The sequence below is a fragment of the Ochotona princeps genome, chromosome 10 (genome assembly GCF_030435755.1).
Source record: "Ochotona princeps isolate mOchPri1 chromosome 10, mOchPri1.hap1, whole genome shotgun sequence".
Lineage (NCBI taxonomy): Eukaryota > Metazoa > Chordata > Mammalia > Lagomorpha > Ochotonidae > Ochotona > Ochotona princeps.
In genome coordinates, this window is record NC_080841.1 from 10967 (window position 1) to 29125 (window position 18159).

Below are 18159 nucleotides of genomic sequence, written 5' to 3' on the forward strand. Positions count from 1 at the left end.
CTAGTGCAAATGCAAGACCTGACAGGAAATGTTCAGAGCAAGTTAAAGTTGTGTAGACAACCCAGGGTCCCATACTCAGCCCCTAGCGTGAAAGAAGCACTGTCCAATGTCAGTGCTCACCATACATACAGGGTTAAATTCCCTTCAGCTCTCCTCCATAGGCAGACTCCCAGACCTACCAAAATCCTAAGCAAAATAAAATATCCTTTTTACAAAATTCTCACAATGTTTATTTAAAAGTGCGATTCAAAAGTTAGCTGGGCGAGCACATGATAGCAAATCATATAAAAGGGAAAAGGAAGTCCCAAAACAAAGCCACGAGATATACAAACAAAATGAGAAAAAGAAAAAAGAACAAAGTTAGTGTGTGAGGGAGGGCACCCAGAAAGACAAGATGAGACGAGAACTCTGGCAAGACGCTGGGGAAGCAAGACCAGCAGCCCCCAGAGCTGAGCTCTGGCTCCAGCCCAGTTGCCGCTCAACGTGAGGGAAGCTATAAAAATATCTCCTACTTGAGTGCATCCAAAAAGTCAGAGGCCAAAGCTTTGTGTCCCCGCAGTTTCAACTTAGGTCTGGGTTGGCTCAGTGGTCTGAATGTGTAAAATCCAGCTGTCATCTAGGGAAAAAGCAAGCCAAGTCCACCTCCCCAGCCTCACCGTCACATGCAACCTAAGTCTGGTCCCAAACCACGCTTTTCATCTTCACCCTCTGTGAATCAAGGCAATATACACAGGCACAGCTTCACTCCCACCATGCGGGGGGACCGAGAAGACTCTGCTTCCTACCTGGCCAGGCCCTAGACATCCTGGTGGTCACTGAGACACTAGCCCTCACATCCAATGACATCGCCAGCTCTCCCCAACCTGCATCCAGGGAGGTCCCATCAACCAGAATTCAAGTCTTCAGAACCCCAAACTTGGAGTGCTTCATTATTTTCCACTCATTAATCCCACCGCAAGAAATGCACCTAGAACAGTTCATCTCCGTACTGATCCCTGAAAAGTGAACTCTCTGGGCCTTTTGCACCTGGGCTAAGGAGGCTATAGCAGTGACACAAAGCACAGCAAGTGGCCTGAAGTACCCACAGGTTCTCTGGAGCAGGAACAGTGGGAGCTAAGAGCAGCTGCAGAGAAGACAGCACGGGACAGGCCTGCTAGGAGCCTCCTCAGGAGCCAGGTCAGGCAAGGTTAGGCAGTGGCTGTTGTCCCCAGGGCAGTGCAGGCATGGGGCTCCACCATTTAGGGTGCAGTCTCCTCACTCCTCTTTCCCCAGGACCTGCCACTGGCACTGTGATGGAGGAGCCATCTACATCACAGTCACACAAGGAGTCCGGGCAGAGGCGTGTCCAGGGGAGCTGAGCTGTGAGGTCACACGGGGAGGCTGGGTAGACGCGTGTCCATGGGGAGGCTGGGTAGAGGTGTATCCATGAGGAGTTGAGCTGTGGAGTTACATGGTGAGGCTGGGTAGTGGTATGTCCAGGAGGAGCTCAATTGTGGAGTCACATGATGAGGCTGGGCAGACGTGTCCAGGAGGAGTTGAATTGTGGAGTCACATGGGGAGGCTGGGCACAGGGGTGCCCAGGAGGAGCTGAGCTTTGAGGTCACATGGAGAGGCTGGACAAAGGCATGTGTGTACAGGTGTGTCCAGGAAAGGAAGGCGGACAGTTGGTGCTGGCTTCTCCCACTCCCTGTGGGTCACATGCAGCAAGGGCTCCCGGCTGAGGCCTCAGTCACAGCACAAGGAAGAGGACCAGCACAACCAACAGGATTGCAAAGAGCACAGCAATGGCACACCACTGGCGCCGATCTGGAATGCAGGACAAGGGGGTCAGCTCTCCAGGGCTTCCACACTCCAACATGCAGGGACATAGAATTTACAGCAGGCAGAACGGGGCGGATGTGCAAATGATTGGGCCTGCATTGTGATCCTGCCTGGGTGCTGGTGTGTCCAGCCAAGGCTGGAGGTAAGAGTGGTTCTGCTGTTACATATCCCACAGCCGGTATGTTCAAAGCTCTCACCAAAGCCAGGTACTCTGACTCCACAGGAACCCCACGAGCTCCACACGATGACACTGCCGGTCCCTTAGGAAACAGCAGCTGGAACCCCTAACACCCAGCCCAGAAAGAATGAAGGTGCCACTCAGTCACCCAGAGTGAGAGCTGACATCTCTGCTGAGACCTCCTGCTTAATAACCAATGATATGAGCAACAAAGCACAGCAGACAGAGTGGCCAGAGTCTAATCATGTGGTCACCAGAGGTGAGGCCCTGACCATGTCCCAAACTTGGCAGCACTGGTATGAGACCTGAACAGCACTGCCAAACTGAGCATGGAGCACGTGGTCACCAACAGACAAGAATGTCTACCATACAACCAGGGGTTCCTCATGGGGTGGGGGCATGTAGAAAGGACAAATGGGCTCCCCCACAGAGAAATCCCACTGCCTACAAAAATGCAGTCCAACCATGAGGAAAAGGTGCTCTGCTTAAACAGAAATACAGGCATATGGCTTTATAAACGTTTATTTTATATCCTACAGATTCAGCACATCTCAGCTACAGCTATAGGCAGTCTATGCGAGATGTCTATGACAGATCCACACACACATAGGTGCTCAGCATGACTGCAGTGTCACAGACAGGTCTTGGAACTGGTGAGAGAAATGTCACCAAACCAGGAACAGCAGGGCCAAGGCTTTCTTTGTGGGCGATCACCCCGGGTCCCTGCCTGCTACCTGATGGATGTGGCTTAGAGCTTACTTCCCCATGACCTGAGGCACAGCTTCCAGCCCTACACATGGAGTGTGAACTGCAATGTAACCCTAATTACAACGTCAAGGGGAATATACGTGGAAGCTCCGACATGACCTCTGACATGACCAGAAGGGCAAGGGAAACAGACATATCTTCTAGTCAATTAGTGTCTTTGGTGGGTGGGGAGACTGCCAGGAGATGCCCTCCTGCCCTTCCCTTCCTTAACCTTTAAAACCCTGGAATTTGTGCTGAATAAATGAACATTCCTCACAGCTGCCACTGCCTGCTCTGCCCATGATACGACCAAGGACCCTGCTGGCCATACCACCAAGGATCATTTACCACAATTTCTGCCCAGAAATTACAAGACAACCTGAAAGATCCAACTAGCAAGTGTCAGAACCAATGTCAGACTTGGCAGAAATGAAGAGTTGTCAGACCAGGAGTTCCAGAAGTCACATTAGAATGCTAAGAGCTCTTGTGGAAAGTATAGATCCTGCATGAAAAGATGAACAGTATAAGCAGACATGGAGTTCTAGAAAAGATTAAAAAGAAAAACAACATATATGGCTCAGCTTGAAGATCTGACTTCCAAAACCTACTAAACTGGGGAACAAATGATGACAAGACTCTATGATAGTGTCATAGAACATAACTGAGACAGCATGCTGCCGGCAGACGCAGACTGAGGGAGCAAATGGAACTCCGAATGCAGCCATGGCCACACAAGAATCTTTTAACAGACGATGCTGAAACACCCAACATCCACAAGCAGACACTACATCCTTCACAGAATTAACTCAAAATAGATTGCAGATTTAAGCGTAAAAAGCAAAATCATGGGACTGGCGCTGGAACGTTAGGAGTTAAAACACAGGACAAGTCCTAGGTGATCCAGGGCATGGTGATGCTTCAGCCATGAGCCATGAAATGAGTAACTGATTAGCAAGGAAGTGCTCCACAATGAACACTGTCAAGAGTGTGAGAAGGCAACCCTGAGCCAGGAACAACACCCATAAAGACACATCTGATTGGCAAATGTTCCCAAAATGAACAAGAAACTTCTACAACCCAGAGTGTGCAGAGAGCCCACCAGGACAGGACTGAGAGGGGCCCAGAGCATGAGAGAATATTCACAGAGACACCCCCGGGAAAGCCAACACCCAGCATTCCCAAGGCCACAAGCTACCAAGAAGGAGTGTGATGTAAAGGACGGCTTGGCCACTTCTCTGGAACCCAAACACCCTTTCTCCACCCGCCAGTCCTACTTCAGGTTAGGTGGATTCACTGAGTTCAGACATCTGCACAAGGACATCTCTGTAAATATGGACACCAAGGATGGCCTCGATATCCCTCAGCACGCGTGTGGACAACAGCAGTATCTCCCACGTTTGAGTGGCTTTAGTGACTCATCTAGGCAACATAGTTTAAAAATATTATGTGGAAAATTCTAGAAACAAAGAATATCCATGTTTTAAATCCTACACCATCCTAGGGCAAAAGCCATCCTTTGTCCAGCGTGCCTGTGCTGTACACACTGTCCAGCCTCATGTGGACTGTCCTGGTGTCAGACACTGACCTGATTGACACAGGAACTCAAAACTGCGTTACAGCACTGAAGTCAAACTCAGCACATGCCATCACAAGAGATGGGGAGGGGGGGTACAAGGAGACCACACCCACATGACATTCATAACAGGATATTGCTGGATTAATTCTATATGTTACTAGTTACTAATACCTTCTTGTGTCTAATCTACAAGCCAGTTCGGCACAGGTATGCCTGCACAGGAAACACATTATACACGCTGGGTCTGGTAACAGCCAAGGTTTTCAGGGCCCCCAGGGGTTTGAACACATCCAGACAGTGAAACCTGCTCAACACCATGGAAGAAGTAAGGATCTAGCAGTGGACAGCACAGAAGACACTAGGATGCATATTACCAGGAAAAGAAGATAACATGAAAAGCCAAGTTGCTTACACCAGGATTCTGAGAACAGCTCTGCCCTACCTTTGCAACTGACAGGGGGAGGCCAGCAATGGCTCTGAGGCATCAGCAGCAGCTTTTTGTTTTGTTAAGTAGAGGCCTGGGGGTGGGTGAAGACAGAACCTGGAACACGCTCTATAAAGGTGAACCAGCAGGCCTCAGGCAGTGAAGAGCAGCTATGAGGCTGCCTACCCCTGGAGCAAGTGTAACAAGCTGTCTGTCCCAAGGACCATTTGGCATTTTGCCTTTTTCTCAACAATTACAAAATATTAATAAATGACATATTCCATCAAACTCTCTTACATTACTATTATTTAATTCTCAACAGTCTATAGGCAGGAAACTAAACCCCATTAAGTGCTTTGTAACTTGATTTGAGCTACACTGCTGGAGAGTAAAGATGCATATGTATTTACTTTTCAAAGACTTATTTATTTGACAGGCAGAGACAGTTCACTCCCTGGATATGAGCAACAGCTCCAGGCTGCAGCCAGGAACTCTTTGTGGTCTCTCATCTGAGAGGAGGATCACCTGCTGCTCCCAGGGGCAGGAAGGTGGGCAGCACACGGAACGGTCAGCACTGCAGCCAGCCGCTCCAACGGGATGCAGGGATCACATGCAGTATGTAACCTGCTGCCCCATAACACCCCTCCCTATGTATTTAAATCTTCCTCAGACAGCTCAGCTAGGTGACCCTTGTAACATGTACCTGGAAACAGAACCAGGAAATGGGACCTCCTGATGTGGAAATGGTTCCTCCTGCCTGGGACACTTGCACCAATTCAAGGAGAGACTGGATTTTCTCTGATCTAAAATACACCTTCCTGCGTACTATCATAATCAAAAGATACAAAGGGGGAAGCATCTCACCTGGGATATCCTTATCTCCCATCCAGGTTCAGAGGTTCCATTTGCAGACCCACTTCCCATTCCCTGTTACTGTGCATTCTGACAGGCAGCAGGCGGGGCTCTAGGAATGGGGTCCCTGCCACCCACAATGGAGACCTGGATTGAGTTCCTAGCTCCCAGCTTCAGCCTGCCCCACAAGGCCACTGCTGGCATTTGGAGAGTGAGTACCTAATAGCACTCTCCATGCCTCCCAACCACACAGATAAATGGATAACTAAGATAAAGAGTGATAGTGTACCTTGCTACATAGTAACTAACTTGTAACTTATTCATCCCCATCAAGATACAATTTCCCCAGATTATTTCACAGTGAGATCCACGAGACCATCTTATTCTGCACCGGCAGACATTTCTTCATTTATGAGACAGCGCTGGCTTTGTAACTCATTACTACTCTAAGTAAGCTCCATCCTTTGACAGGGAAATATGAAAAAGCAGATGATGTTCTCTTGGAGCAAGAGTGGCAAACAGTGGCAGGAGCATGCAGACCTTCTCCCAAGTTAAGGTGGCACACTCAAGACCAAGCCTGGCACGTGAACCCTGTGGCCTGGCTAGCACCATGTGCCAGGAACATTTGCTGAGGCACTCCTAAGGGAACCCCACACAGAGAGGTTTCAGAATCAAGTCTAGACACCATACCTACCGCTGGTCATGTGAGACACCTTGGCAAGCTTCTTCATCACATTGTCCAGACGAGACTGAGTGCTCTCCAGCTCATGTGAGAAACTGTCTAACATGCTGAAGAAAGACACAGAAGGCAGGTGGTGAGCACAGAGCCTCAGCAGTGCACAGCTACTGAGTGAAGGCCAAGGTCTTGATCCACTACCCAGCATTCTTGGCACAAGACGGATGGACAGACTAAGGGTGATGCTGTGTTGATTCTTAGAGTGGACGCCTGCAGCAGAGCCTGGGGTAATGATTGAAAACAAACTAACATGTCTGCATGGAAAACGCTAAGGACCACAAAGGCGGGCTTAGAGCTGGGTAGAGTTCTAAGATGCAGAGTTTTGGAAAGTCCAGCAGCACATAGTGGGACAGGAAGCAGGCCCCAGGTCAGGTAGAGCCCTGCTGCCCAGCACCCCATAGTTTCCCTTTCATCTGCTCTGACCAGAGATCTCTATTTTAGAGACACACAGCAGCTGTTCCCCGTCCTGTGGCAGGACTGACCAGCACCTTCACTCCATCTGTGGGGTTGCCTTCACCCCCCAAGTCTGTGTACTAGACAGCAGGAGGCTCAGCCCCATCCCTGCATCCTCAGAGTCTCAGCGTGGCCAGGCCAGCACCCAGCTCTGAGTCAGCTGTATCCCTGCACCCTCAGAGTGTCAGCGTAGCCAGGCCAGCACCCAGCTCTGCGTCAGACCCACCCCTGCACCCTCAGAGTGTCAGCGTGGAAGGTAAGCTCTCAGGTCTTGCTACAACTCAGGGTTCTGACAACCCCAGCGTTGGTTCAACCTCAGCTTTCTCTGGTCTATTGTTCACAGTCACTTAGCTCTGTGTTTTCTGGGATATAAGATGTTTTTTTTTATTCCATGCTGAGTCTCCACAGGTTTCATGCCTCTAAATACTGTTCCATAGGCTCTAAGGAGGCCAGACCTGAGGATGTGCTAAATTCCTGACTCTAACTGAAGTCTCTGAGGACCAATAACTGACCACCTATCCAGCTGCCTCACCAACACAGCAGCTCAAGCCTCAAACCCTGAACCTCAGGGTCAAACCCATTGGGACAGAAATTCGATGTGTGCAATTCCAGCTTCAGACTTGGTCTTGGCCTGCCCTATTTCAGTCCACTGTCCAGATCACAGCAAGATGGGCCTTCCCAGAACATAGTGAAGCCATCACTCCTAACACCTTCCCTCTCCGTCACAATGACAGGGCCTTCCCTGGCCTGTTCTTTGCCTCTGCAGCCTACCATCCACCCCACCCTACAATGCTGAAGACTCAAGAACAGCCATGGTATACACAAGGTATAGACATCCACAAGCGCCTCCATCCTCTGGCTTCCACCCGCCCTGGTCTCACTTTGCTGTCATCTGCACACACTTTGGTTTTGAACTAAAGTCCTCTTTCTCAGGACCCTAGGCTCAGCAGCTCCAGCATGGTCATAGCACCTGGCACAAATGTCCCTTTGTGACATGCCTGTTCATGGGACATCTGTGTGGCAAGTGGTGGAGACAGTGTATACTCTGAGTGAGCCTCCTGCCCCCAGGTAGGTGAGGTGACGTGTACAGCAGTGAGCAGATTCAGGAGAGCATCTGAGCTATTCTGGCCTGGCACCTTCTCCCCCAGAAAAAATGTGCAGATGGATAAGGTATTATAAGGCAGCATTTACAGATGTTCTTTGTGCTGTCATCTTCAGCCTAAGAGACTGTTTTTAAGGAAAAACACTCAAGGTATAGTCTCTGGTTTCCATTCTGAGAGAGAGGGTTTTCTTGTTAGAAGTAAATTTGTAAGTTTTCCATAAAGTTACAATTTAAGATATCAAACAATGCTTTTCTCTGAGTAGCAAGAGGGTCCAAGCAGACATCACCTCTCCCTCCACATGGGTCCCGCACAGAGGTTACATTCCCACTCACAGAAACAGGGCAGCTTTCAGAGGAGTGTGCACCTGAGTCTGGAGCTCCCTAAACCACCTGCTGTAAACTAAGATCTGCTTGTTAGGAAGACCAATCTGTAAAGCAGAGCAAAACTGGCTTTGATTTCACTGGCCACATGATGGGCAGGCTTTCAAGGTCCCCCAGGGTGGTTTGGCAGTGCCCTAGAGCGAGTGGGCCTTTCAGTACTCACACTGCCTGCTCCTCCAGCTCCCCGCCGATGCGCTGCGACATGCTCTTCAGCACCCCAATGCTGCCAGAGACCAGCTCCAACTGCTCATCCTGCTGCTCCACGATCAGCTACACCAGAAAAACAGAAAATAAGCAAGCAGGACCCATCTTACCTGGTCTGCAGCCCAGCACTCCAGCAGCTCGGGACAATTCCCATTCAGAGGCCAAACCACTGCCAGGGCAGCACTCTGCTGGAGAAGCTGGTAAGTGCAGCCAGAGCCTTCCTGCTGGCCCAACCCGGGAGCTCCTGTTTCCACCCTGGCCTGGCCCCAATTGCTGCGGCACCTGGAACATGAACAAACAGATGAAGACCTCTCTGTCTGTCCCTCTCTTGCCGTGACTCTTACAATTAAATACTCTTAAAAAAAAAAAAATCCTGGGCCCGGCGGCGTGGCCTAGCGGCTAAAGTCCTTGCCTTGAATGCCCCGGGATCCCATATGGGCGCTGGTTCTAATCCCGGCAGCTCCACTTCCCATCCAGCTCCATGCTTGTGGCCTGGGAAAGCAGTCGAGGATGGCCCAGTGCACTGGGACCCTGCACCCACGTGGGAGACCTGGAAGAGGTTCCTGGTTCCCGGCATTGGATCGGCGCACACCGGCCCGTTGCGGCTCACTTGGGGAGTGAAACATCGGATGGAAGATCTTCCTCTCTGTCTCTCCTCCTCTCTGTATATCCGGCTTTCCAATATAATAAAATCTTTAAAAAAAAAAAAAATCCTGTGTGGATGCCCTGACCACACATGACAGCCCAGCATGACACAAGCTCATGTCAGAACCCACATCCCTGTCCCTGGGACCTGCTGCTGTGCTTGCTGTTCCTCGATGAAATGGGAGTTGGCCAGCTGCAGCTCGTGGTCCAGGCGCCCATACTTATCTGGGGCTCTGCTGCTCCAACTCTGGCTGCCACTGTCTCCTAGCAGTGCCTGCGGAAGTGGAGACAACTGGAGTTAGGAGCAGCAAGCAGTGTCTCTGAACAAGTCAGATAGCACAGAGCTAGCAACAGAGGACCTACACGTCTCACCATTTGATTTTCCCCAGATCAGGTAGAGAAACACCTTCCAGTCCTCCCTCTGGCCTCTGTTCCCTGGAGATGCACAGCAGTGTGTCACACCCACCTATACCCTGCATTTCAACAGCTCCTCCAGGACTCTTGGAAGGCTACCAGCGAGCCCCAGGCTCTATTGCAACTGACTCTGGAGATCAAGAGCTTTTCTCTTTTTGGAATGGCCCAGAGAAGTTCTGTTTTGAGGAAGGAAGGGGGAGTCCCAAGCAGAATGACGCTAAGTCACAGTTCCTCACATGCAGATGGAACAAGAACCAGCAATGATTGCTAATCGTAGCCATGATTAGAATGTAGCACCTCACCTCGCATCACAGGCTGCAAGCTTCCCAGATGGTGCCTGGGGTTGCTCCACCAGGCAAGCAGGACCACAAGGGGCGACTAGCACTGGCAGCACAGGCGAGTGTTGATCCCAAAACCAGAGCTCTCTCTCCACCGAGGCTCCAGTCACCAGGGGCGGGTTTCCCCAAGTATGAACTAGAAATGGATATGCCTAGGAACACCTTCTTCGCAGAAAGACCAGGCAGGAATCTGCATCCTGGGCTCCCATGTGCTCTGAGCAGGACCCCACAGCCTTTCCATTAGTTGCTCTCAGCACAAGATCCACCAGACCCCTCTCTCCTTGCAGTGAATTTGAGCCTCTGACCAGTGACCACAAGCACTGCTCTCTACCTGGAGGGTCCACAACAGCCCACAGCTGTCTTCCATATCAGCACTAACCCCACATTCAGGTGAGTCCTGTCAAGCAGTCAGGCAAGGGCAGAGCACCAAGTTCTGAGGATTAAGAATCTCTAACACAATGTTAGTGCTTCTTTAGTAAATTCCTTATTTATTTTGTTTAACAGGCAGTGAGATGAAGAATGAGACAGGGAGATCTTCTACCTGCTGGTTCTCTCCAAATACAGCAGCTGGGGCTGGGTCAGGCTGAAACTAGGAGGCAGGAACACCGTCTGAGTCTCCCACATGGGTAAAAAGCAAGCCATCACCTCCTGCCTACTAGGACATGCATGAGCAGGCAGGTGGACTTGGGAATGGAGCTTGGACTTGAACCTAGGCACTCTGGATGGGATGCAGGTACCACAGGCAGTGTCTCACTAGCTAGGCAAAATTCCTGAGAACTTCCCATAGCCCAGGGCATCAGTCCAGACCAAAGGTGAATGTGACGGTGTCTGCACAGGAAAGATCTAAGGCTTTATGTGGGAGGCTCTGCCCTGATCTGGTCCCAGGCATCCAGACGAAGACGCTGCTCATTCTGGCCCAAAGACTCCAGTGACCTCCAAGGTTGTCAATGGGCCTCATAATGTCTTAGAAAAAAACTGTGGACAGAGGACTGTGCTCCACCAGCAGCCATGGTCTTGACATAGCTGGGACATATGGGGATGTCATGCCATTAAGAATCCCTGTCATCCCACACCCGCCTCTGGCTCCTGACTCCAGCTTCTGGCCAACGCAGGTCCCGGCAGGCAGCAGGTGACAGCTCAGGTGGTTAGTCCCTGCCACCATGGAGGAAACCTGGACTGGACGTCCAGCAGTTTTGGCTTGGTCCTGTTGTTGTATTTGGGAAGTGAACCAGTAGGTAGCAGAGCTTTCTCTGCCTTAAATCAAGTAAATAAACAAGCATCTGTACTTCACCCTGAGGCAGCTTGCTTAGTGTTCATTGGCTAACCCCAGGAGCCTCTTAAAGGGACCAAGACGGGACAGTCTGGATGGTACCAGGTGATCCTGTGTGTGCTGGTGGCAAAGCAAGGCGGCACTGCCCACCAACTGGAGAACCCTGGCCCTGACATTCTTTGGACATAGAACTGCAGCATTCCTCATGGCCTAAAGCACACTTGAAACCACACTTCGAAATGATACAACCCATGAATGCCCCTTTGTTTGTGTTAGCTCAGCTCTACTAGCAAGAGAACAAGCACTCACATTCAGAGACACACAGAAGATGTATTTCAGATTCTACCGTCCCAAGGACCTTGGCCATGGCCACTAGATGTCGTTAGAGCTAAAGTGCAAGTGACAAGGTAATTGCAAACCCAGACAGCTGCAGCTGTCCTTAGGCTGCTTCTGAGAGCAGGAGCTGAGTGCAAGGGCTTGGGCTAGCTAACAGTCCTTCCTAGCTGTAATGTCTAAAGAGAGCAAAGGGGACAAGGAAAAGAAACAGCAAAGACATCCAAAATGAAGTGTGAGGAAAGGAAATGGGAAAATGAATTGAATGGCATTTGTAGAATACTTCCCTTCAAGTTTTTATAATACTTGCTTTCAAAACTAAGTGACTCAACAAATATTCACAGGTAGGTTTATCTTGGGGGCAGGTGTTATGGCATGTGGGTTAAGCCACCAGCTGCTACACCAGCATGCCATGTAGGTGCTGGTTCAGGTCTCGGACGCTCCACTTCCAATCCGGACCCCAGCTACTGTGCCTGGGAAAGCAGTGGAAGATGACCCAGATACTTGGACCCTGCCACCATATAGGTGCACTGATGAAGCTAGTTGGGCCTGATCCACCCCAGTCCTAACGGTTGTAGTCACTTTGGAAGTAAATCAAGGCTGGAAGATTCTCTCTTTCTCTTTCAAATACATAAATAAATCTTCAAGAAAAAAAGATTCCTAGCTATAAAAATAGTGAGCTGATTTCTCAAGAGACTACTAAATGAACTCTTAATAACTTTGTAGAATTAGAATAGCAGATGTTAACCCAAATTGTTTGAAGTAAGTAATAGTTTTCGTGGAGCTTTTCTTCTAAACAAAACAGACATCCGCAGAATTTGTGAGAACCATCTCTGTTAACACAAATCACTTAATGGCCTCACAACAGGAAACACAAACTCTACTCCACCAAAAGAATCTGAATCAAGTTGTAATCTAAATGCAATGTAAATTCTAGGTGATTGGTATATTTAAAACCATAGTTTTAATAATTAGAAAGGAATTACTACCAAACAACAAAGTATGTAACTTAAAAAAAATCTAATGCATGCGCATGCTACAGTTTCCTCAAATGTCTTTAGTTCAATTTCATCATCAACTGTCCAATGATTCTATGGGTGAGCAATGTAGGAATGACTTGATATTTAAGGAAAAAAAGAGACCTTACCACAATCCCACTCCTTATCTAGGTAAGTAGGGCCCTGGTACACAGAACCCAAAAAATAAAGAGCCCTGTGTTAACACTGTGCTGAGGGGGCCAAGGAGCCCTGGAACCTGGGAAGGGGAGGAACCTGCCGTGCGGTGCAATGCCATGCCAAAGTGTGTGCCTTCTGACACACACACTACTGCTGCTTCCTCACCTGTCTGTTTCTTCTCTCAGCTAACGCCTGCACAGACGAGGACGACATCTGATCCTTCATGTCCTAGGAAAGAACACAAGTGAAAACACATTTGGAGCTGAGCAAAACACCTATGATCTATTTTATTAATATATATCAAAAACCATCTGGGCTTTGGTTTTCAGTCTCAAAGGAGGCAAAGAAAAGGACCACCCTGTGAAAAGGGTACACAAGTGGGCTAAGATTCACTGAGGGCCAAGCAGGGAGTCACAGCGCTCAACACTCACTCACTCAGCACCCCTGCATTTCAGCAAGGATCTGAGAGGCTGCTGTCAGCTCCCTTCCAGGTGAGGAGACCCTGTAGACACAGTAGCCGTGCTCCAGCTCAGACCGTCCTAAACATTTTAGGACAAGCACATTGACCACTGGACACCAACTTTACTTACCTCACTTCTGAGTTGGACTAGTGCAGACTGCAGACTATTTCTAACCCCAGTGAATTTTTATAGTACCAAGTCATTTTGTGCGGAAAGAAGAATGAATGGGCCCCTTATGTAGTGTGAAGCAAAACACTTTAAGAGCTACTGTGCTTATCATATTTAACCACAGTCCAATAAGTATAAAAATGATTTGAATTAAGTACATAATGAATAAAATATTTAAAAAGGCTGTCAAAATGCCTTAAGGTTTTCTGTTGCCAAGTAGACTATATTACAGACACAAGTTTCCTGGTAGCAATTAGACTATTTCACAGACGCACGTTATGGAATTAGACTTTCAGAGCTTGTGCTAAGTCCCCTGACAAGGGGAGATATGGATCAGACAGCACCCAGCTCCCACATTTGGCTACTGCGCTAATTCTGAGTGATGTGAGTGGCCAGGAGACACCAGGAACAGCAGCAAATGACCTGATCAGACAGCTGTCTGCAGAGCTCACAACTCAGTGACTTGTCCCTGAGGCCTTGTTGAAATGCAGCACTGCAGGAGTTTAACCAGCACCTTGGGCGTCTTTCAACTGAGAGGTCATATTTTCTGGGCTACAGGAACCCTTTCTGATCACCAAGTTGAAAATGACTCTGACACTCAGTTCCACTTCCAAAAATATATTAACACCGTGTAGAGCAGTGTCTAACATGGCCACCAGGGACCCATTTTTTTTTAAATATTGAATTAATGGTACAATTCCATAGAGTCTAGAATTTCCACCCCTCCAAATTCCCAACCCCCAACTAATTTTCCCCATACTGTTACAACAGTATAGTCCTTCATAAGGAGTTATAATGCCATCAGTCTATTATTTAGGTGTGCCCTGACAATGCTGGTACAGACAATGTCAGACAGTCCAGCATCCCATGTCCAACAGTTTCATTGGGAGTCCAACCTTGATTTGGAAGCAGGGATGCATGTTGTATTGTATCTTCACATCAGGACATGGTAATCTCTATTACTCTACCACTACACATTCCCTTAAATAGGAAGCCATGAAACAAGGTTAACAACAGGTATGAAGTTAAAACAAACAAACAAAAAAAGGATGAAAAACATACAGCACCATGGAGTCGAAAAACTGCACCATTGAATAACCAACACATGGGTGACAAAAAGAAAATACAAAAGTCTTTGGGGGGCCTGGCGCAGTAGCCTAGTGGCTAAAGTCGTTCCCTTGCACGCACCAAGACCCCATATGGGTGCTGGTTCTAATCCCTGCTTCCCATCCAGCTCCCTGCTTGTGGCCTGAGAAATCACTCAAGGACAGCCCAAAGCCTTGGGACCCTGCACCCGTGTGGGACACCCGGAAGAGGCTCCAGGTTCCTGGCTTCAGACTGACGCAACTCCAGTCATTGTGACCGATTGGAATGTGAATCAATGGACAGAAGATCTTCCTCTGTCTCTCCTCTTCTCTATATATCTGACTTTCCAATTAAAATAAACCTTTTTTAAAAAAGACTCTTGGCAGAAGCTGGCACTGGGGGCTAATTCTGTCAAGTTAGACTGCAGAACCACCAGGAGAGTGCATAATCCGGGAATGGGAGTGGCATAGAAAGGAAAAAATGGGTGCCTCACTCTTCGATTACCACTCCCACTGGAGGGCACGAAAACCAGGAAAGGGATTAGGGTAGCTAGACAGAAGGGCACCCAACAGCATGTATGTGGGCTAGATAGTTGGGCTGGTTGGGTTGAACTAGGCTTCAATGCCCACTGACATGTATGAGAGCTGAATGGGATGTGGGACGGACTGGACTAGTCTGCTGCACATGATGGCAAGCATGGGAACCAGGATATGGGGCGGGCCTCATGGGAGTTACTGTGGGTCGCCCCGACTAGGCTGCTGCTTCCACTGGTTTATGTGAGGGCCGAGTGTGTGCTGGGCAGAATCAGGCTGGTCTGCAACATCCATTGGTTCCGGTGGAAGACAGGGATGGAAACAGAACCAACTCAGTAATTGCAACCACCAGCTGATTGGGGCAATGGACTGTACCGGGTCCCGTACTTGCAAGTACACACAAGAATCTGGTCTGGGAACACCTCAGACAAAATTTCTTTTGCGATCCCCTCAACCGAACTGCCAGACTCAGATCCCTAACCATGAAAAGACAGAGGACAGAACAAGTCAATCAACTACCTCAGCCATATGTTGGCAATGAAAAACTAGGCAAATGGAGACTCTAAGATGGACTATGTCAACCAGTGGATTCTTCAGCAACCTCTTCGTGCTTGGAATGGCGAGATTAGCAGCAACTCATAACTGTTGAACTATCAAAACCAATTCAGCAAGACCCTCGGAGCATGCACCACAGCATCGGGGACCTGGGATGGGTGGGAGACTGGGTGGGGCTTCTCCCTTTACCTCCCCCTTTACCCCATATACATGACAAAAACAATGTGGAAATAATAGTGTTACCCACTTTCCTGTAGCCCTTGAACCTTTTTGCCCTAATTAACGATGTAAATATTGTCAAAAAAATAATAAAAAAATGGAAAATAAAAGGAAAAAAAAAGAAAAGGAGATTTTTCATGGCCAAAACAAAAACAAAAACAAACAAAAAAAACCAAAAACAAAAAATAACCATGGGCTCAGTAATATTCAGAGAAGTACAGCTAAGGCATTTCCCCCATTCAGATTTTTAAGAATAAAGGTGAATCAGACTGATTATACTCAGTGTTGTTGAAAGTGTTCAGAAATACAAAGCTGTCTGTCACATAATGTAATTGATAAGGACTCTTTGTAGGATGTTTTAAAAATATTAACCAGTATTTGAAATATGTATTCTCAATGAATGCTTTGCTATTCATACTATCCAGGTTGTGCAGTCATTGAAATGACTAAGTATCTATGGGTGGGCCAGGATAAAATAAATCCCAACAGCAGCACACTAAAGAGAGCCGGAGAGACATGGGTTCTAGGAGGGGCATGTGAGCCATGGCTGATACGTGGACTAGCAATCCTGCACTCCATCTCAGCTCTGCTCACAGCCTAGCTTCCTGCCACAAGTGCACCCTGAGAAGCAGCAGGTGCTGGTTCAAGTATTGGGTCCCTAATGCCAGATGACAACTGGAGTGAGTTCCTGGCTCCTGGCTTTGGCCTGGCCCAGACATGGATATGGTGGGTATTTGGGGAGTGAACCAGCAAGCAGATGGCCAATCTCTCTGATGTCTGTCTCTCACACATATCCTATTTATCTACCTTTCTAACAAAGTGAAAAAAAATACCAATAATCTAGAGTGGTATTTGAACACATTTTTTAATTGATCTGGATTCAAGTCTTAGTTAATCCTTTCAGAAGCTATGCAAAGTTGAGCAAAACACTCAATTTGCCCAACTGTCTATTTCTTCTGTACATGTGGGGGGGGTCATGTGGGAACTAGGGACTGAGGGGGTGTGCATAAAGCCTGGAGACAGTAGCCAGCAATATGATACACACAAACACCATGGCACAAAGTCAAGGCTCCCCCAGATCCACTCTATCCCAGACAGGAGGCTGTCCATGCATCAGAGGACTGCATTTATTTCACTTTAATAAACTAAAATTTAAGTTCAATTATCAAAAATCTTTTAAATGTCTCTGCAAAAAACTTGATTTCTAAACCTACTGTTTTCAAATGTTAGTTTTTTTTTTTTTTCTGTTTTTGCTTTGTTTTTAATTAGAAAGGCAAAAGGAAGTCTGGCACAATGGATCAGGTTGGGTTAGGGTTAGGGTTGAAGAAGAGGGAACATGGATGTAAACAGAGGAGCTAAGCAGAAATGCCTGTGGAGTAGGAGACCAAGAGGCAGGTGTGAGGAAGCATCCCGGGCAGCTGCGGCTCAGCTGGCTCGGGGTTCCCCAGGACCAGTCTGTGACTGCACTGTCACCAGGACAAGCTGGACAACAGCAGCCGGAGCTGCTCAGGGGGCTGGGGAGACGAAGGGAGGCAAAGTCACAGGCTGTGGTTTCAGCTCAGGTAGAGGACCCCAGGCAGGTGGGGCTGGAGGTCGTCTGGGCCAGTGTTTGCAGGCCAATTATTTGGCCTCTAGCAGAGTTTCAAACGGCCCCGGGGTCAGTTTTTTCCATTTTGAGAGTAAATCCTGGCATACATGTGACAGGGTTGATTAAGGGTAAGATGCATGATGACTCAATAGCTAAATTCTTACCTTGCAAGCGCTGGGATACCATATGTATGGTGGTTTATGTCCTGGTTTCAGATTGGCTCAACTCTGGCTGTTGCAGCCACTTGGGGAATGAATCAGTAGATGTAAGATCTTTCTATCTCTCCTCCTCTCTATAAATCTGCCTTCCCAATAAAAATAAATAAACCTTAAAAAAAGAAAAAAGAAAGACCAGAAGACAGATGCACTCCCCAGATCCCACAGCTACAAACACAGTGTTCCCATCAGTGGGAAACTGAGGTCAAAGTCAGAACCAGGCACAGCACCCAGATGCTCCAAGACAAGACGCGGTGATAGTCACTGGTGTCTGAACCACCAGGCCAAAGTTCCTCTCATCAACTCTGTACCTTATTTAAGAATTTTATGTACATATGTGTTTATCTGTGAGAGAGAGCTGATTTACTCCCCAAATAGCTGCCAGTAGGCCCATTCAGAAACTAGAAGCTTTTTCAGTGTCTCTCATGTGGATGCAGGGGCCCAAACACTGGGGCCATCTTCTGCTGCTTTCCCAGGTACCTTAGCAGGGAGCTGAATTGGAAGGGGAGCAGCTAGGACTCAAATCAGTGCTGCCAGCACTGCAAACGATGGTTTTACCCATTATGCCACAGCATCAGGCCCCAATTTTGACTTTTATAAACTCTAACTATAGATCAAGTATTTCCAAAGGAAATTGTACATCTGAAATAAGTATTAACATAGATGACAGATTTAGAAGCATAGT

At 48.2% G+C, this 18159-nt stretch overlaps 1 protein-coding gene across 3 annotated transcripts in view; it reads right to left on the reverse strand.

The window, feature by feature from the left end:
- Positions 1-204: 204 nt before the first annotated feature.
- STX6 (syntaxin 6) overlaps positions 205-18159 on the reverse strand; it is a 54998-nt gene continuing 37043 nt past the window's right edge. The window contains exons 4-9 of one of the 3 annotated variants that reach the window (XR_009246129.1): positions 12815-12877; positions 9268-9393; positions 8434-8540; positions 6289-6387; positions 5611-5725; positions 1701-1806 (exon numbers count right to left, since the gene is read on the reverse strand). Coding sequence is in view for 2 of the 3 variants with exons in the window: in XM_058668923.1 (XP_058524906.1) it covers positions 5622-5725; positions 6293-6387; positions 8434-8540; positions 9268-9393; positions 12815-12877 (495 nt within the window). In the remaining variant the exon portion in view is untranslated. Of the gene's footprint in view, positions 1807-5610; positions 5726-6288; positions 6388-8433; positions 8541-9267; positions 9394-12814; positions 12878-18159 lie in introns of all 3 variants that reach the window. The other 2 variants (XM_058668923.1, XM_004578836.3) reach the window with 2 other exon arrangements.